General features: G+C 35.4%; 2 protein-coding genes and 1 pseudogene across 2 annotated transcripts; 1 reads left to right on the forward strand and 2 right to left on the reverse strand.

Annotated features, from left to right (window-relative positions):
- Window positions 1–2,663: 2,663 nt before the first annotated feature.
- LOC11407686 (F-box/kelch-repeat protein At3g23880) lies at window positions 2,664–4,187 on the reverse strand. The gene has a single exon (XM_003618535.4). It carries the CDS (start codon window positions 4,000–4,002, stop codon window positions 2,809–2,811), a length of 1,194 nt encoding a protein of 397 aa, XP_003618583.2. The 5' UTR covers window positions 4,003–4,187; the 3' UTR covers window positions 2,664–2,808.
- A 3,098-nt stretch (window positions 4,188–7,285) lies between these two features.
- LOC11412301 (spliceosome-associated protein 130 A-like) lies at window positions 7,286–13,303 on the forward strand (annotated as a pseudogene).
- A 945-nt stretch (window positions 13,304–14,248) lies between these two features.
- On the reverse strand, window positions 14,249–19,443 carry LOC11415996 (proteasome subunit alpha type-5). The gene is made up of 9 exons (XM_003618538.4): window positions 19,187–19,443; window positions 18,896–19,098; window positions 18,738–18,824; window positions 18,496–18,621; window positions 18,288–18,365; window positions 18,010–18,065; window positions 15,143–15,245; window positions 14,758–14,823; window positions 14,249–14,665 (listed from the first exon to the last, which is right to left on the reverse strand). The coding sequence occupies exons 1-9, from the start codon at window positions 19,383–19,385 to the stop codon at window positions 14,573–14,575; spliced, it is 1,011 nt and encodes a 336-aa protein (XP_003618586.1). The 5' UTR covers window positions 19,386–19,443; the 3' UTR covers window positions 14,249–14,572.
- Between the last annotated feature and the right edge of the window lie 1,196 nt (window positions 19,444–20,639).

The raw sequence follows: 20,639 nt of genomic DNA on the forward strand, positions 1-20,639 counted from the left end.
ATTGCAATTGTACAAGATTTTCATAATAAATTGGTTGTGATTCATTGGTTATAATGCTATACTTGTATCTTGAGGTTCCTGGTTCAATCCATCATACTAATGAAACTCGTGTTTAATTTTTTTTCCAGCGCTTTTTTTTAAGCAAAACAAAAATAAAATCAACCTTGGCATGGAATCAAACTCACAACCTTGAAGCGTTTTTAAGTAAATTAAACCACTGCAACGTGTGCATTTAGTGTACAATGTTTTCGTTCTTGCTTATTTATAAAATAAATCTGATAAAAAAAAGTCATCATCTTCAATCTCCAGCCGAGTCACTTTAATCCGGTTCAGATATTCGAAACCCAAAATCAAACCCGACGATTTAGAGCAATTTCAACGTCAAAAATGATGATTATATAAATTGTTTTCAATACTATTCTCCTTTACTTCCCACCTATATGAATTCCAAATCAAGTATTTGAAAAAAGTTGTGTGTTGTTCATACAATCCTTACACCGTCGTCGGATTATTGCTGCCATTGCCGACGGTTATCCACCCATCTTTGTGCCTACGACGCCGGATTTTACAACATAGATTTGGAATTATTTTTTTTAAAGCATAAATCTGGAAATTTTAATAACACAAAAAAAATTGGATTTTTATTTTATTTTTTCCGTTTATTAAACGCTTCTACTTTAGTCCAATAAGTTTGTAATATTCAACAAGCTAGTGGATAAGACTCGCCAACGTCATAGTTGATCGGCGTGAATTTTCTTCTATTTGGCTCAGTTACACTAGATGTTTTTTGACATGCTACGTCACTGACTTGTGAATAACCAAATGATGCTCTACTTGTTTCTATTTCATGTACTCTTAATTGAATTCCAGTAATGTGATTGCTAAAAAATTTAAAATCAATTCAGGTCTGTGGAGATAAGTTCAAGTTGCGTTGCGCAGGAGATTAAGCCAATCCATACTTCACGAAATAACACAGAACTGCAAATTTTAATTTTTGGAGGTGGTGGCGGCGGCCATCATCATGGTGGTGGATATGGTGGACGGGTTTTATGAACAGTTTATCATAGAATAGTAAAAAATTATAATGCAAAACAATAAATAAATAAATTGGAATAAATGGGTTGTTGAAATAGAAAGAAGAAAAAGTGAAAAAAGAGAAAGAAATTAAATATAGTGTGAAAGGCAACACAATAAGACTAGTGAGGTACTTAATCCGATGGTTCAAAAAATCTAATAAAATTAGTCTTCGGTAGAATAGATTGAGCAGATGCACAACACATACTATGCAACAATAAACACACATGACACATGACGCATTATTATTGGATGTAGGATAACTTCATAAAAAAAGTCAATTGAATAACTTCACCATAAATATTGCCCGGGTAGAGATCTAGTGGAATGTAATTAAGGAAAGGTGTTAAACAATTACACTATCGGAATATTTTCGTGATACTTTTTGTCTATCAATTTCCTTATTTTTTTACTTGTTGAATGCCAAAAGGCATGGTAAAAATCATTTTTTATTATATGTTTGATAAAGAAATTTATGGAACATAACATATGACTGTTTTCTTAGCAATAACACAAGATCTTCCAAACTAGGAACAATACAATGTTTAAACCTTGAGAGTTTTTCCTTCAGCCGTCTAAAGAATTCTCCTACGCTTTCCAGTCAGCAAAATCTGGTTGGAGCTGTAATATAAATAACCTTGGCCCCAACTATACAAGAATTTATTCACATGAAAACAACCATGATCAAAGAATTCATAAAGGACAACTCTATAGAACATAATGATTGCTTCACCCTGTCAAAAAATCTGTACTAAAGGCCAGAAATAAATAACTTCTTAATGTAGAGAGGAGCATAAATAACATGAAATACACCAAGTACATATCATTAACCAAATTAAATGATAAAATTTTAAATAACCCAAGATAGTTATATACTATATGTTAGTTCAAGAACATGACTATTAGCTTCAGGCAGGGTCATAGCTCAACATGGCTACTATGTATAGGAAAACAATAATAAGATTAGAATACCTCAAATATATATGCATTACTCTGAATTACATACAATCATGCTTCAAGAAGACCAAACTTTATGTTTATTCTCCCCAAATAGGCATTTTTCACACGCACAAAACTTTGTACAATGGATGATAAAATAAACATTCACATCTTAATTAATCTACTTTGGTCTCTCGCAAGTCATCAACTGCATCCATGACATGATCTAGTATTGCATCTGAAAACTCAAAGATGAAGGCATATATGTATTATGAAAATATAACCATAATATAAGAATGTTAATATTTTTGTACCAGCCAATCATTTGCAAAGATGCTATGACCAAATATAATTTTTTCCAATGAACTTTTGCTAGTAGTACAGCAGCAGAAACAAACAGTGATGAATTGATTAATTTAGAGTTGGAAGATAAATTAGATGTAAATGAGACAACTGTTAAAACTGCAAGATACAAACCATTACCAAGCAACTACCAGAAAGGGATGTCTCAGAACTTTAAATATTCGATCTCTATATGATATTGAAAATAGTAGTAGAGTAAAAATAAGAGAATCTATGGTGGAAGATTTGAATAATTTACTAACTATATAAAATATAGTGCACGATGACAAAACCGCAACTCTAACCCATAAATAAATTAAAAGAACATAGCAATATCTCAAGCCGCATATTCCACATACCATAATTTAACAATAACTCGTAAAATCATTGTTAACCAGAACAAGTATAAATAAATAACAAGTTCATAGTTTCACATAGCACAACATCTACATCCTAATCCTGAAAAAAAGGTGATATCAAACTCTCAATGTAGACGTATGGAAAATAGAATCTTCCTTCCATCGGAACTTGGATGTTGCCTTGAATTTCAGGAATCTTATAAGTATCATTTATGGAATCATAGACAGCCAAACTAAATTTCCTCCTCTTCATAAAATACATCAGCACTTGGTCATGCTCAGAAATATATAATGGTTTAGTTAAGATATATATATAAGCATCTCCCATTTGAGGAACACTTAACAATTTAGTCCAAGATTGTCCATTTCCATATTCCTTCATGATCCAAACATCAAAAAACTTGTCACTATTAGAAAAAATGCACAAACAATCCCTCAACATCCCCAAGGTATTGTCAGTTTCAGATTGGATATCATAAAGAGGGTGAGAAAGCTCTTGATAAGACTCCTTCTGCAAATGAAGAGAAACAATGACCTTTCCAGAACTACCACTACGACCATCATATGGCAACCAATGAAGCGAGTCACTCAAAAATATTCCCGGTCCTTGAATGAGGTGACGATTTGGGAAATCATGAATCCCTTTCCAATAATCGGTACCCAAAGTATGAACATTAATTTCTCTGTTTTTTTGATAATAATCGCGTACAGAAAGAGCGATAATCTTATAATTAGAAGTGAAACGATCATAGACTAAGGTAAATGAGGTTTGTAAATATTTTTGGCTTGGATTTATCAAAGGAGGCAATATCTTGAATTTACGAATGGAAGGGTTACACAGAAAAGCTAAAGACTCATCGATCCTAACACAGACCATGCCATCACAAGTGGTAACTCTCCCAATATAGTCTCCCTTAAGATTAAGAATCAGACGATGGTTATTGAGCCACTTGAAACTGGTAAAGGATGCAGCGGAACTGAAAATAGAGGAGATTGAGCATCCAGATAAGTAGAACAAGGGCGCAGCAGAGACTAAGATTAGGTCGTGGCGGTCGTGGTTGGAGGTGGACAAACGAAGGTGGTTCTTGGCGAATTTGGAATCATGGGAGATAAGAGAATTCCAGGACTTGCAAACGCAACGGAGTTGAAGGAGGTGTTTCACAGGGAGACAGCATAGGATTTCTGCCACAAGATCGAATGGAAGTAACGGAGGAGAGTTAGTGGGAGGCAGTTGTGTTAGGGTTCTGGTTGAGGTTCCTCCTCGTTTGCGACCTGTCATCGTCGTCATATCAATGGCGGCTGGCTGAGACTGACGGTACTACAAGTACTTTATCCTTAGGAAACATAGCAAAAACTAGTGTACTCTAGGTTATTATTATAGAAAGATTAGGTCAAATTTTGAGTAGTTTTGGCAAAAACACAGGGTTGCGTAAAAACTACAAAACTCAAAAACTAACACAGTATTTTGGTCGAAAAGTTATTTCGATATCTTTTGTCATAAGGATGAATTTTATAGTAGTATGCTCCACACACACACACACATATATATATAGGTTTGCTAGAACACAGCCACTAATTTTTATGTGAGAGTGTTTTAGTAAGTTATAACTAAAAAGTTAATAAATACACCTTAAGGTACGTTGTTATAACGCACCTTCTAAAAAAAACAAGTGGGTGTGTTCTAGCAAATCCTATAGGCATTTGCTAGAATACACCAACTTATTTTTTAGAAGGAGTATTTTAGCAAGTGAATAACTAAAAAGTGGTTAAATACACCTTAAGGTGTAGCTTTGCTAAAACACTCCCACATAAAAACCTAGTGGATGTGTTCTAGCAAACCTCATATATATATATATATATATATATATATATATGAAGTATAATGACCATATATTGTGTCCCATTTTCTTAATATCAATATCAATGATGTGGCGTAATTATTGCTCCCTCTATTCTTTTTAATTGTCTTTTTAAGTCGAATTTTTCGTTTCTATTTAACTGTCATTTTAATATTTTAAGCATATGATTTGTCAATTATTCTATTTATCAATTACTCTTATATTTTTAAATAAAATTAATTAATGCTATATATTTGTTTGTTTTGTTTTAAAACAAAATTTGTTTCTTGTTATCTTTAAATTTAAACAAAATTTTGTTATATGATAATGGTTCCATATGAAGAGTTAAAATTCTATGTCACACAGTGTGAATCTAACATTGGTTGAACTCATAGTTGAAGCCTTAATTTTGATTAAAGGAGTTGGAGAAAAGTTAATTTTTGCTTAACTTTTGATTAATGTGAAGTTGGAATAATTTTGATATAGACTTAAAATAATTAAAGAAATATGCATAATATTTAAAAAATTGAAAATTGTTTGTTATGAGAGAAAGATAAAGCGCGCAAGAAAAGAAAATAGAAATTTAGCATGATTTAGGACGAATTTTGGAGGAATTGGAAACTAGGTCAAAATTGGAGAATTAACGATTAAACGGTGGAAAATTGTTAGATTGATGTAGAAACTGTCCCTAGACCTTAGATAATGTGTAGGATAAATTCTGGAATCAATGTTAGGCTTAAAACCATGAGAATTAGTGATTTTTGGTGAAAACTGCACTTCTGCCCGTAGCGACATTCATCGCTCGCCTTCGCGAGCTATGATCCTCGCCTCGCGAGTGATGAAGATTTATCGCTCACCTCGTGAGCCATTTCCCATCGCCTCGCGAGTTGCGCGATGCAGCTCGCCACAACGAGCAATCCTACTCGCCATAGCGAGCTAGACCAGAGAGCATGCAAGATTCTGTGTTTTTGACTTTTGAGATGACCCTTAGATGCTTTTGAGTGCATGAACAAGTCTAATAACGATTATGAAAGAATGTAGAGTGAGATTGAACCTGGAAAGAGTTTAGAATGAATTTTTGTGAACTGAACCTGAACTCGCCATGGCGAGTAGAGGCTCTCGCCTCGCGAGCTACCCATTTATAGAATGCCTTGCTAGGTTAAATGCGATCCTTGCCGCACGAGTTGTTGTGAGTTGATCTTAGATGTTAAGAACTAAGTTGCCTAGCATGTTGTTGATGTTCCAGTGAGTCTAATTGTTTAATCCAATGATGTTGATGATGTTAAACAAATGTATAAACATTGCATGATTTATGTTGATGATATGAAGTTGATGAATTGCATTCGATATTGTTATATCATGATGAGTTGCATACTGCCTATGTTGCTGTCTGTTGTTTAACTATGCTGCATGAGTCGGTCCAAGTTGATGATGACGATGTTCCAAATTATTGGACTATTTAAGAAGTTGTTTAAGATGTTTAAGAGGTCGAGTCCATGCATTATCATACATTTGTTGGGGGCTTACTGCTCCGGGGCTTTGTACTCACCACGATGGAGCTTTAGCTCAAACTCGATGGGGGCTTATGCCTGACAGTATATTAATACTAATAACGATGAATTGGTACCACATGTATATAAGAGGTCTAAGTTTCATAGTCGTATCTGTCGAGTCCAAGATGATAAGATTATGAATGTTTCTATTAGTATTAATATACTGTCAGGCATAAGCCCCCATCGAGTTTGAGCTAAAGCTCCATCGTGGTGAGTACAAAGCTCCGGAGCAGTAAGCCCCCAACAAATGTATGCTAATGCATGACCTCGACCTCTTAAACATCTTAAACAACTTCTTAAATAGTCCAATAATTTGGAATATCGTCATCATCAACTTGGACCGACTCATGCAGCATAGTTAAACAACAGGCAGCAACATAGACAGTATGCAACTCATCATGATATAACAATATCGAATGCAATTCATCAACTTCATATCATCAACATAAATCATGCAATGTTTATACATTTGTTCAACATCATTGGATTAAACAGTTAGACTCACTGGAACATCAACAACATGCTAGGCAACTTAGTTCTTAACATCTAAGATCAACTCATGATGTAGTATTTTTGCCTCAAACAATTGTAAGTATTTATATCGTCTCCTCAGGGACTAGTGCGATATTGCGGACCGTTCGACACCAAATATAATTCTAAGTTAAAAGATAATTGGTTGTTTGTTTTAGTAACTAAATTGCAAATGATAAAATTGAGATTAATAGGGCGTAGAACTTGTTAGGATTAGAGTTCCTTGATCGAGCGTCGCACGTAACCTAATGATCATACATGGATTCTAACTTTTCTTTGATATTATCATGTATCCCTCGACAACACCATTCGTGTCCAAACAATATTGTGAAATCAATTGTATCATTCAATCGTTGATGTCTCAAACTATTGAATGATTCAAGAGTCGGTCTTATCATTTAATCGATGATTTCTCAATCTATTGAATGATAAGAAAGCTTTAAGTTTGGATACAAAAGGTGATTATCAAAACATCGATTCCATGTCTAGAATCTATGTTTTGATAGATGGTTATTCTAAACCTAGATTCAAAAGTATTTCTCAATCACAATTAAATCAAAGATAAACATTGAAGTGCAAGAATAACATCAATACCAAATCAAATGCTAGAACCATATATTTATAAATCAAAGGATTACATGTTTAAGCTATGATCAAGTACCTCTAATTCCAACAAAGGAGATTTAGCTACTCATTGTCATGGAAGCCTTGCAAGGATGAATTGAAAGAGAAAGATCCATTACACACTTGTAATTTCTCAACAAAAGATGAAGAATCCACTTTCTATCACTCTCACTCTATGAAGAACAAGCCCTATCTCTCTCTCTAAGAATGTTACAAGTGAAAAGTATGAAAAACTCAGAGAAAAACTAAGTATCAAACTATGTATCTAATGAAATGGTTGAGTGGGCTATTTATAGAATTCTGATTCTGTCCTAACTCGCCTCGCGAGCTCCTTCATTCACCATGGCGAGTTGAAGTTCCTTCGCCATTGGGTTTGTGCCACGTCAGCTGTGAGAGGCTAAACCGCCCTAACTCGCCTCGCGAGTCATTCCACTCGCCATGGCGAGTAAGCTCGCCTTCCACTCGCCATTGCGAGTTGGTGGCGTGTAATCTTTGTTGCTTTCTGGAATTGCTCGCCTTATGATATGTCATTTATATACTATTTTAATATGCTTTTTAGTTTAGTTTTATTTAGATTTTATATAATTTTATATTAGTATTATTTCCTTTTTAGGATAGTTTACTTTAAATTGCATTTTATTATATTTCAGGAACGAATATTGGATGGATTGAGTCTTGGAGCAAAAGAAAGGGGTTTTGAGCTGATTCGGTACAAAAATATGAAGATTCGAGACAAAAATACGTCTCCCTCAAGTCATAATGCTGGCACGGCCCGTGCTAGGCTTGGCACGGCCGTGCCACCCTCCAGAACACCTTTTGCTGCTTTTGCTTGGATTCTGAGCTATTCTATTTTGGCGCACAATCTATCGTGGAATATTCTTAGAATATACTTGCTTAGATTTTAAGTCGAATGTGTACTATAAATAGAGTAGCTAGCCATCACAAATAATGATCTTTTCTTGGAATGCAATATGTGACAATTGTTTTCTAATAAAAGTTCGTTTACTTTATTGTTATTTACTTTTATGCTTTCTCTCTTCTTCTCCTTGTCTACGATGAACGTCAGTGAGTAGACTTCTCTTGTCTTGGGATTGTTGGATAAGTCTAATGACATAATCCTAATCAAACCAAGCTTTAAACCTTAATCTTATGTAACCCTAATTCCTTATCTAAATTCACCGCTTTAACATGGATCAACCATTATCAAACTGTGGAAACGAAAGTGGAGGGTTTGATAATTGTTTATCCATCATCTCAAATATCAATTCATAAAACGAAAGTGGAGTTTTGATATTCGAACAAGTGAATTTAGACAAAGATTGCAAAGTCAGCGAAATAGGCTTTGCAATCTTTGAGACATATAGTTTCGATCTTGAAGGGAACTAATAATGATCAAGTCAGCGAAATAGGCTTGGTCGTTAGAGGAACCAAAATCTAATAGTAATCAAGTCAGCGAAATAGGCTTGGTTGCTAGAGGAACAAAAGAGAAACTGTCTTGAGAAATTAGGTCTAACATAAGGTTATAAGTTTAATAGTTTGGTTTGTGAAGGACTTGTCATTAGGATGAACCAATGATTCCAAGGCTTTTATCTTTTCTTTTATTTTCTTATAATTAAAAATCCAAACTTTTAACCTTTGAAACTTTCATCTAATCATTATTAAAAGTTAATTGAATTCATAACTCCCTGTCGGAACGATACTCATATTTTACTATTTCGGTAAGACCGTGCACTTGCGGTTTTATCTCATCACCTTATGCTTGCCATGGCGAGTTGGAGGCGAGGGATCTCATTTTTGAGCCTTTTTGCACTTTTCTCCATTTTCTTCTCTTTGCTTGATGTCTTGAGTTCAAATCCTGCACAAATGGGTGAAGTAAGATAGATAAAGCGTAAAAGGGCAATAATCACTTATTTCTCAGCTTTTCCCTTAATAACTTGCAAAACAAGTAACGAAAGTGCCTAAAATATATCACTTAAATTACAACTTTCTAGCACTTATCAACTCACAACAACTCGTGCGACAACGATCGCATTTAACCTAGCAAGGCATTCTGTAAATGGGTAGCTCGCGAGGCGAGAGCCTCTACTCGCCATGACGAGTTTAGGTTCAGTTCACAAAAATTCATTCTAAACTCTTTCCAGGTCCAATCTCACTCTACATTCTTTCCTAATCGTTATTAGACTTGTTCAGGCACTCAAAAGCATCTAAGGGTCATCTCAAAAGTAAAAAACACAGAATCTTGCATGCTCTCTGGTCTAGCTCGCTATGGCGAGTAGGATTGCTCGATGTGGCGAGCTGCATCACGTAACTCGGGAGGCGAGGGGAAATGGCTCACGAGGCGAGGATCATAGCTCGCGAAGGCGAGCGATGAATGTCGCTTCGGACAGAAGTGCAGTTTTTCAAAGTTTTCATCAATTCTCAAGGTTCTAGGCCTAACATTGATTCCAGAATTCATCCTAAACATTATCTAAGGTCTAGGGACGTTTTCTACATCATTCTAACAACTTTTCACCGTTTGATCATCAATTCTACTAGTTTGACCTCATTCTCAATTCCTCTAAAACTCATCCTAATTCATGTTAAACCTAATCATTGCATCATATACTCAATGAAATTGCAGAGTTAGTCTCACCCTTACCTTAATAGATGAAAATCGCAGCCTCTAAGGTCTTCTCCCTCCTCTTGGCTTTTCTCCCTTTTTCCAAAAGTTGTTGTACGTACAATGTGTTTTTCTAAATTAGGTTTTCCCTATTTATATCTTCTCCAATTATCTTATCTTATTTCTCTTTCTCCCCTAAAATCTCAAAACAACCCCCAAACTCAATATTTATTTATTTTTCAAATTTTATTTTATTAAACAGTAAAATAAGTAACAACTCCTCGTAAAAATCACATAAATCATACCAATCACATAATTCATCTAAAAGTCATATAAATCACATAAATATATAAAGATATATTCTAAACTCCTCTTAATAAATTCTAGACTCAATTAAATAATTAAATAATCAAAACAGTGTTAGAGAGACAGTCAAAGAAGTCACTGACAACGGGTTTTTGGACACTACTCCATCCCTTTCGGTTTCTTTGATAGGTGATGATTCTCTCATGCAAGTTCATCCAAATGGTATTAGACATATCAGGGAGGATGGCCATATAAATGAGTGGAGAACTCCTGGAAAGAGGACAATTGCAAAAGTTGGGTCGAATAGACTTCAGGTGGTTATTGCTCTAAATGGTGGGGAGCTTATATATTTTGAAGTGGATGTAACTGGTCAGTTGATGGAGGTGGAGAAGCATGAAATGTCTGGCGATGTTGCTTGTTTGGACATTGCTCCAGTGCCCGAAGGCAGACAAAGATCCCGTTTTCTTGCAGTTGGATCATATGACAAGACAATCCGAATCTTATCACTGGATCCTGATGATTGTATGCAGACTCTAGGTATACAGAGTCTTTCTTCAGCTTCAGAATCGCTTCTTTTCCTTGAAGTTCAAGCATCTGTTGGCGGTGAGGATGGGGCAGATCACCCCGCTAGCCTTTTCCTAACGCTGGTTTGCAGAATGGTGTACTATCTAGAACTGTGGTGGATATGGTCACAGGTCTGCTTTCTGATTCTCGATCCCCATTCTTAGGATTGAGACCCCCAAAGCTGTTTCCCATTGTTGTAAGAGGGAAGCGTGCTATGCTCTGCCTGTCAAGTCGCCCTTGGCTTGGTTACATTCACCAAGGACACTTCCTTTTAACACCCCTTTCGTATGAAACCCTTGAATTTGCTGCCTCATTTTCATCTGACCAATGTGTGGAAGGTGTAGTTGCTCTTGCTGGTGAGGCGTTGAGAATTTTTACCATTGAAAGATTAGGAGAAACATTTAACGAGACAGTTATTCCACTTAGATACACGCCTATGAAATTTGTGCTGCAACCCAAACGGAAACTTTTGGTTGTGATTGAGAGTGATCAAGGAGCATTTACTGCAGAAGAGCGTGAAGCTGCAAAGAAAGTGTTTTGAGGCTGCTCAAGCTGGGGAGACCAAATGGAGAATGGCGGGGAGGATGAGGATAAAGATGACCCCCTCTCTGATGAGCATTATGGTTATCCAAAAGCTGAATCAGATAAGTGGGCATCCTGCATCAGAATTCTTGATCCAAAAACAGGAAATACAACCTGTCTTTTGGAGCTTCAGGATAATGAGGCTGCATTCAGCGGATGCACAGTAAATTTTCATGATAAAGAATACGGAACTCTTTTAGACGTTGGCACAGCAAAGGGACTGCAATTTACGCCCAGAAGGAGTTTAACTGCTGGATTTATTCATATATATAGGTTTCTAGAGGATGGAAGGTCTCTTGAACTACTTCACAAAACTCAGGTTGAAGGTGTTCCTCTTGCTCTTAGTCAGTTTCAGGGAAGATTACTTGCAGGAATAGGACCTGTTCTCAGGTTTTATGATTTGGGAAAAAGACGGTTATTAAGGAAGTATGAGAATAAGCTATTCCCCAACACAATTGTCTCTATTCAAACCTACCGTGATCGAATTTATGTTGGGGACACTCAAGAGGTATGTTTCTACTCAATGTTTCTCTATGTTTTTTTAATATTTGAGTTAGGCATTCTAACTGTGACTTTCCGTTGTGATTTCTGGTATTTTCTCTTCGCATCTGATATTGCATTAGCTTCTGAGATTATAACTCGTCCTTGGCCAGAGTGTTAATATTTGAATTTTAACTAAACTTGTTTTTATTAGAGCTCCAGAAGGGATTGTTCTATATTTCAAAACATGACTAAGGCTCTGAAACAAAACTTTCTTAATTTTAGACAGCATGCTTATTCGCATATTCATTGTACTGCTGCTCTCTGATTTCTGTTTAACTGATAAGATCTTCATCTGATTGTGTTTTATGTATTCTCTCCAGTCTTTCCATTACTGCAAGTATAGATGGGATGAAAACCAACTCTACATATTTGCTGATGATTGTGTTCCAAGATGGCTTACTGCATCATACCACATAGATTTCGACACCATGGCAGGTGCAGACAAGTTTGGAATTTGCCACAGGACGTGTCTGATGAGATAGAAGAAGATCCTACTGGTGGGAGGATCAAGTGGGAGCAGGGTAAGCTGAATGGAGCTCCCAATAAGGTGGAAGAAATTGTGCAATTTCATGTTGGTGATGTGATCTCATGCCTGCAAAAGGCCTCTCTTATACCAGGTGGTGGAGAGTGCATTTTAAATGGAACAGTTATGGGAAGTATTGGAGCATTACATGCTTTTACTTCACGAGATGATGTTGATTTCTTCTCTCATTTGGAGATGCATATGAGGCAGGATAATCCACCTTTGTGTGGAAGAGATCATATGGCTTATAGATCCGCCTATTTTCCTGTTAAGGTATACCTAATCTATATTATGCCATTGATTCTTTCTGTTATTATTACTATGTACTGTTTGACATCCATACTGGATAGAAGCTTTCTCCCTGTTATATTTTCCTGGTTGGGTCTGCTTATAACTTTTTAAACCATGCCTCTGGTGAAAATACCAACATGTCCATACATTTCATGTTGTTCATTTGGTGTTATTTTAACCATAGTATTAATTTTTTGACAAACTGAGTTCTATATATTTGTGTAGGATGTTATTGATGGGGACCTATGTGAGCAATTCCCAACATTGCCAATGGATTTGCAGAGAAAAATTGCTGATGAATTGGACAGGACCCGTGGAGAAATACTGAAGAAACTTGAGGAATATAAGATTATTTAAGAAATAAATTATCATTAGAGAGGTATGATCTCCTCTTTCTGTTGGGTTACTGTCTATACTCTATAGTACTATTATGATTGCTAGGAAAGTAAGCAGTCAATACTTATAGATGTAATTTTATATCTGTTACAGAACTTCAACAATGACCAACAGATCATTTTTGAACAAGGGGAAAATTCTGCGCTAGTCAAATGTTGATATGGTTTGATATTCATAAGAGAGCAAGAAACCGAGAATTTTGATTTGACGAATGCTTTACACTGCGTGGTTTTGTATTTTGTGCAGGTGTTGGTGAAAGGAATCGTGTTGTTTGAGTAAGCCGTTTGCCCTTGGTCCCTAACAAAGTGAAGAGAGCACGGGTTTCTTATTCATACGGGAAGGCGGAAGCTGTGATTTATTGTCCCATTTATGACTGTTTTATTTCTAGAGACAAATGTAATTGGCGTATGTTAGTTTTCTGAGATTGAACTTTGGACCTCTAGTAACTTGGTACTTCTTTGGTGTCCCTCAGTTCGCCAATCAGGCTGCCTATTTGGGATTTATTTATGACTTTGTACTGTATCTGTAGTTTGTACTGAAAATTTATGTTGTAATTACTGATAATTAAACTGTTAGTTTCATGCTTTGTGGATGTCATAACAGAACCCATCTCTCTCAATCTAATCCAAGTAAGAAGTTTTAACTTGAGACTCACATTTAAATGCTTTGTGGATGTGATAACGCCCCATCGTTAGTCCTTTTTCATTGTGTAGCAAACAACGGTCAATTCTTTTATTAGTACTAGTTATAATGCATCAGTTTTTCATACTTGCATGCAATATTTACTCGAAATAAGAAGTTGAAAACTTAACTAATTGCTTTTAAGTCATCAATGAAATTAATGTTTGTGGATGGTTTCACAATTATAATTAATGTTTTTGCAATGTATGTATTCTCCATCCTTATTCTCCTCTGACCACAAAAAACTAGACAATTCAAGTCATTAATCCAAACAAACATTTGCAGTCCCCTCACGATGATTGCAAAATCCAAACAAAAAAGCAGTTTCAGAATCAACACATTGCATTGGCAGCAAGAGACAATTCAAGTCAACAAATAGAAAATAGACACACGTACTTTGTTAAAGATTATCAAGACTAGCATTGGACCTTCATAATTTATACATTATTTCTTGTATAGTTTGCAAACATTACTACTGCCCATTTTCGTGAATTAACAGATACTAAAGAAAATAGGAACCATACTTTGTTTCCTTTTAAACGAGTGAAACCAACCATATTACAATTAATACAATTCCAATCCACTCATTCCACCAATCCAAAAGCATGGATATTGTGAATGACGCTCAACAAGACATTAATGTATTTTGTTTTCCCAAACAGTGTGATACTATTTTAGTCCTCAATTTCAACTAGACTGAATGTCAGAAAATATGGTAGCAGTATCTAGTATTGCGTATAACTTGGCCACATCATCTACCAAAAAGTTTCAACACAGGACTAGTTATAGACATACATCACGAAACAAATCACGCAAATAGATGGAAATTATAGGCGACTTATCACAGCTTCCAGCTCAGAAAAGGTGTAAAGATGATATGCTGGAGCAACCTTCGCTATGTCAACGTTGTTGGGAGTGACCTAATGTGAAAGTACGGAGGAAACAAGTTAGAATTTATTCTCAGCAAGGGGGCAAACAACTTGAAGTCCATGCATATGAATTTAACTTTTACCTTCTCTCCCATTACTTGCTTCAGAATTGATAAAGCAATAGTCTCAGCTTTTTCAAGAGTTAAGTCCTGCACAACATAATAAATCAATACCAAATTCACTTTTTCATGTGATCTTGGTGCCAACATTTGAAATTATAAAACACTCAATATGATTTCTAGGCGAGAGTTGAATATGATTTATAGGCGAAACCCCCAAAAGTGTGAAGAATGTACTACATTATTCTTGCGGGGAAAAATGGAGTTTAATTTCTTCTTCATATTGACAAGGTTATGTTTTATCTTCTCATGAATTAAATGAAAATTAAGCGAATCATGATAGGAAAATTTAATTTGTGACCTACGATTAGTAATATATGGATTTGTGCCCCCATAAGAATATGGATACCTGGTTGAATTGTTCTTCTAGAGATCTGTCAGCACCTTCTGATCGTAAACCAATAGCTTTTGCATTGCATTGCTGGAATGAGCCAAAAGGATCAGAGTAGTATCTGCAAGTCAAAGCATTTCGACTCAGTAAGAACAATAAGCCCAAAAAGAAAAGCAAAATTAATAGAGCCTCTGCCTACAAAATCAAAATACATGTGTATCAGCAGCAATAAACAGAACTGTATCATCTAGTGAGTGTTGAATTAATAGAGCCTCTGCCTACAAAATCAAAATACCCATGTTGTGCTTTTTATTATTTGTTTAAACAATGATCTGCATTACTTTGTCTGTGATGGGCATGGATATGAAAATTGCTAAAAATCGAGTCTTAAGTCCTTATAGGGAGGTAAGATGCCAAGTACCCGTACTGTTATGGTTCAAAAGGTGCTAAGTTCCTGCCATGAACTGGTTTAAACAATAAACTAAAAGATCAGTATATGTTTTATTTCAACAATGCAATGGGCGAATCCTAAATTCCCACTCAACTTAGCAATCATCTAAACAATCATGAAACGTTAACACATTACAGACAAGAAATGTCCGCATTCACATGATTCACATTTAGGTCAATCATCATTCTTTCATGTAACATTTACCATTCAAGACCTTTTAAAAAGATATAGAACATGAAGGTGTATATATATTATAAATCAGAATTTTCTATAAAACCATCTGCAAATAAAAGCCACGAAAGACATAAATTTTGGAGTTAGAAATTTTTGTAAATTTTTCTGAAGATAACCAATACATATATGAAGACAATGCATGTGGTCCCATATCCAAATTCAAAGTAATCAAATTCAGAAAATTCTAACACTAAAACTGATCTGCAATATCAAATTCAGAAAATTCTAACACTAAAACTGATCTGCAATATCAATTCCAGAACTGCAGTCCATAAAACCGATAATTGAATCAGTCATTTCAAATCAAACATTTCTGATTATTTTACTGAAGGTAGCCAACTTATAAATTCACGTTTTGCAATTGGTCCCATCTAAAAATTCAAAACCAATAAATTATTAAAAATCAAACACTGAACCTACTTTATGCAGGAAATTTTAGTTAATCTATTAAGTTTCTTCTTCATATGCAACAAGAATCACTTCACCACAAAATCAATTACTCAAACTATTTCAATAGTTAAAACTATCAAACTTTAATTCATTCTATCATTCACACATAATCAATTTAGCAAGAGGCACAAATTAATGAATGCAACAATTTTAATTCTTAAAGTCTAACATGCATAATGAACCCTTTATTTTGAGAGCAATGGGCTTAGTAAGTGGGGGAGCTGTCTGAGAAGAAGCAGATCTCTGCGAACTTGGTGCCTCTCTATACCCTTTATGGTCTTGATCTTTTCCTCCAAGCTCTCTAAATTGTCTACCACCTTCTTATGTTCTGGCCCCTTTTTTGTTTGTTTTAACTTCTTTTTCCCATGTCTCATTCTTCTCAAGTGCACTCATCTCCTAACGCAGGCAATGCAACAAGTAATTAGCGCTTCTTTGGCAAAGGCTACTCGCTCGCGGTATACTTTGCTAGCTTTATTGCTGGCTCTAAGCCTACCTCCTTGACTACATCCTGATAACCGCCTGCCTGTCTTGACAGAAGAAGCAGTAAGCGTCTCCGGACATAGAAAGTAGGCAATCACTTTAACTTCGTTAGCGGTGTAGGTTTCAGTCGTAGTTTCTGGTATCGACACAGACAGTGGGAAATCTCTATACGATTGAAGTCAGTGTGCAAGACAAAGTCTAGTTTTTACTTTGAGTTCCTATTTTACGAACATATAAGAAGCATTCCACAGTCGTAGGTACTCAATTCAATTGGATTGAACTGCTTGAGCAGGAGCTTTGGACTCGACGAGGTATTGGGTGCTTGCCCTATTGAGAGAATGGAAGAAACTCTCAGGCAAGCAGCTCGCAATAGCAAACGCCTACTTATCGCTCCCATCTTTTGACTTCAACGACGACTTCCTAATATTATCCATGTTTCGGTGAAAGGTCTGTTTCTTCTTTTGTTTTAGCTTAAGGTGTCAGCGAGGAACTGTGTATGCGGGCCCATTGCCTAGTGTCTTAGTAAGTGAAAGGGAGTTGCAAGTCCATTCTTTGAGAGCAAGTTTTGTTTTCCCGGTAAAATGGAGGGATGAGGGAAAGGGGAAACCCACCTTAATCCATATGAGATGGAGATGATGCAAAGCCCTTCAAGCCCATTCCTTGCTCCTAGCAATTTTTCCCAATACCTTCCTTCTCTTGAAACCCTATACCCAACTTTCTTTTGCTCCTAAGCTTCAATTATCATGCTTTTAAACTCTTGTTCAGACCTAGAATCAATTACCCATCTCGATTTCTATTTGCATGTATGTTTGTATTTGGGAATTTGAGTGAATGGTGAAGGTTAGGGTTTTATGATGAAGGAGAATGAGAGGCCAAGAGAAGAGAAAGAAAATGAAGGAGAACTGTTTTGTTTTTCTGATTTTGAGTAAAATGAGAAATAGTAAGATTAGGCATATATATATATATGTTTGGAGACTAAATCATAAAGTTACTGAAATGCCCTTAGTCACATACCAATATTTTCATTGTGCCTATTTCTAATTTATCCTCTAAACCACTTAAGGTTAAGGTTAGAAACTACATGATGAAGAAAATTTATATAAGGGAAAATGTGGGATGTCACATTCTTCCCCTCCCCATTACGGAACAACAGCATCAATTCAAGAAAAATCAATATAATAGATTTCGACAAACACGTGAAGTGAGTCCAAAGGACAAGTTGATCATATGATCCAGAAGTAACCATAGCTTAGATGGAAGATATACTTACAAGCTAGGTCTATTATTGTCATGGCCAGCAATGAGAGACACCACAAATGGATGAATCTGCCAAACAGAAAAAATAAATAAAAAGACAGTGGCTTATATCCAACAATAGATGTAAGTTTAGGATATCTCTGAATCTCAAATTATAGTAACAAGAATTCTATTTACATCTCCATTAAGCATTAAAAAAATGCAAAACACAGCATTCATATTTCTAGCAAATTTGAAAAATAAAAAGCAATTTGGCTAGTTCAAAAGTTTCAGGCCTTAAAGAAAGTACACCTGATCAGCTAGTTCGTAACTAAGTTTTTGACACATAGAATCTACCACCATGGGTTGACAACGAGAGATATTATTTGCCTGTGAAAAATAAACCAAAATATATCAACATCAATCATTAACACATCCAACTACCTACAACATTCTTAAGAGATAATAATAATAATAATAATAATAATAATAATAATAATAATAATAATAATAATAATACCAGAGCAAGAGTTCGGGCCTCCCCAACAAGTTTAGAGGCATTTGCTATGGAACCAGTCACAGTCACAGTCACAGCAATGCAGATGTTGTTATCAATTTCCATAATATTCTGCACAATGCCTGGGTACTGAAAGCAGAATTTTAACACAACAATGTAACTAAACCGGACACAATCACATCCAACACCAATAGCTAATAGTAGTGTCACAACAAGATGATAAAAAATTCGGGAAGAAGGGAGACCAGAGGCGAAGTAGGCCAAGTAATACGCTTTTCCGCTGCAAGAACCACGCCCTCTTTAAACTTCAACCCAATAGCAGTTGTTCCAAGCTGAAATCCAACCAAAAAAACTCAACAACAAACGGCAACACAAATACTAAAACATGTAAAAAAATGTTTACCTGCATCTGCTTATTCTTTAACTTCGTATATTCATCTAGAATGAAATCTTTCTTTGCCATTAACCGAGCTAAACATCTCACAGCAATCTTGAGTGATTTCTTAGAATCACTCAAATTTTCATTGACGTCCATGCGCTCTTGTTCTAATGACAACAGAATACTATCCTCACCCTTTCCATCCAAGTCCTCTTCATAAAAATCCTCTGCGCCATTATTGAACAACAATTAGGGTTAGAGAGTTACATATTAAACAACAATTTTGGATCTGTGCGATTTGATTGAATCCCTTACCTTCTTCAAGATCTGGATCTTCGCCGTAACGATAATCGTCCTCGTTGGGAATTCTGTCTTCTTCCTCTTTGGCATCACGCATTTCACTCTTCAGATCTTCGATCTCCACTTCCTTCTCCTCTATCCCGCTATCAACCTTCGTACGCTGCTTTTCCAATTCGATATATCTTTTCCAAACGCCATCGCCATGGCCCCCCATTCTCTCGAGCAATTAGTTGTTTGATCTTCTTTTCTTTTTTTTGTTGGTACAGGTTTCTAATTCTGCATTTATATTGGTCCCAAGGTAATAAAAACCGGACCGGACCGGTATAAAAAAACCGGACAAAAACCGGCGTTTGAGACGGTTTGCAGGTCTGAAGGTGTTTTCGTTCGTTTTCTGGAAGAAGAAAAAAAATCCAAACCACAACCCTTTGGTTTTTCGTGATTTGTTTGTTCTTGTCTCATCAATTAGGGGGTGTATTGGATTAGGATTTTAAAACACTATTTTAATAAAAAAAGTCTTTTAAGATTTTAAAAGACTGTGTGAGATTGTATTGATTCTGTGAGATTTTAAAAGACTTTTTATGTAAAAGATTTTATACACTCAAGATTTTAAAGGATTTATCACACAGACTTTTAAGGATTTTAAAATTTCAAAAGATTCAATAAATTTTAAGGGAAAAAGAGCAAACTTACAAGCGTGAATGATAAAAATAATGAACAAATAAATTCTAGCGTTTGAATAAAAAAAAATAAAACCAATAAAAAATTCTTTTACTATTGATTTTCAAATTTTAAGAATTTTATGGAATTTATAAGATTTTAAGGGACTAAAAAACACTCTAACACATTATTCTCAATACACATTTTTTATTTGTTAAAAATGTTATTCCCATAAAATTCAATTGTACATATTTAAAATTATGCCAGCACTTACAAATCTTTCAAAAAAAATATTGTGTCAGCCATTACAAATCGGTCGAGTTTACCGAGTGTTAACTCAGTCAAACTCGTTAAACCTTCCAATTTTACCAGAAACCGATTTTACCTCAGAGTTAACATGATTTTTGTACTTAAAAATGTAAACTCGATAATCTCGGAGATTTAACACTCGATTTGCGGAACATTGATTACGACATACTCTCTATCATAATATTCTCAATACAATTTTTTATTTTTTTTATGAGATAGAGAGAGGGAGAGAGGGGGGATGAGAGATGAGAGAGAGAGAGAGACGAAGAGAGAATAGGAAGGGAGAGGGGGAGAGAGAGAGAGAGAGAGAGAGATGAGAAGAAAAAGATAGTAACTTTTAAAATAAAAACAATCTCAAGAAATCTCATCTTTTCATGAAAGACTTTTTCTTGTTAAAATTACACTACAAAATCCATCAAAATCCAATTTATTAAACAATCCTTCGAAATTTGAATTCGCCAACTTGTTTGTTTTACAAATGGCACTGGAATCCAAATGAGTG

This window comes from Medicago truncatula, chromosome 6 (assembly GCF_003473485.1).
Source record: "Medicago truncatula cultivar Jemalong A17 chromosome 6, MtrunA17r5.0-ANR, whole genome shotgun sequence".
Classification (NCBI taxonomy): Eukaryota; Viridiplantae; Streptophyta; class Magnoliopsida; order Fabales; family Fabaceae; genus Medicago; species Medicago truncatula.

Coding starts and splice junctions, on each gene's coding strand:
- LOC11415996 (XM_003618538.4), bottom strand. CDS start 19,385: ATGGGGGGCCATGGCGATGGCGTTTGGAAAAGATATATCGAATTGGAA. Junction 18,825..18,895: donor TAAAGAATAAGCAGATGCAG/GTAAACATTTTT, acceptor GTTGGATTTCAG/CTTGGAACAACTGCTATTGG. Junction 18,366..18,495: donor AGGCCCGAACTCTTGCTCTG/GTATTATTATTA, acceptor TATTTTTCACAG/GCAAATAATATCTCTCGTTG.
- LOC11407686 (XM_003618535.4), bottom strand. CDS start 4,002: ATGACGACGATGACAGGTCGCAAACGAGGAGGAACCTCAACCAGAACC.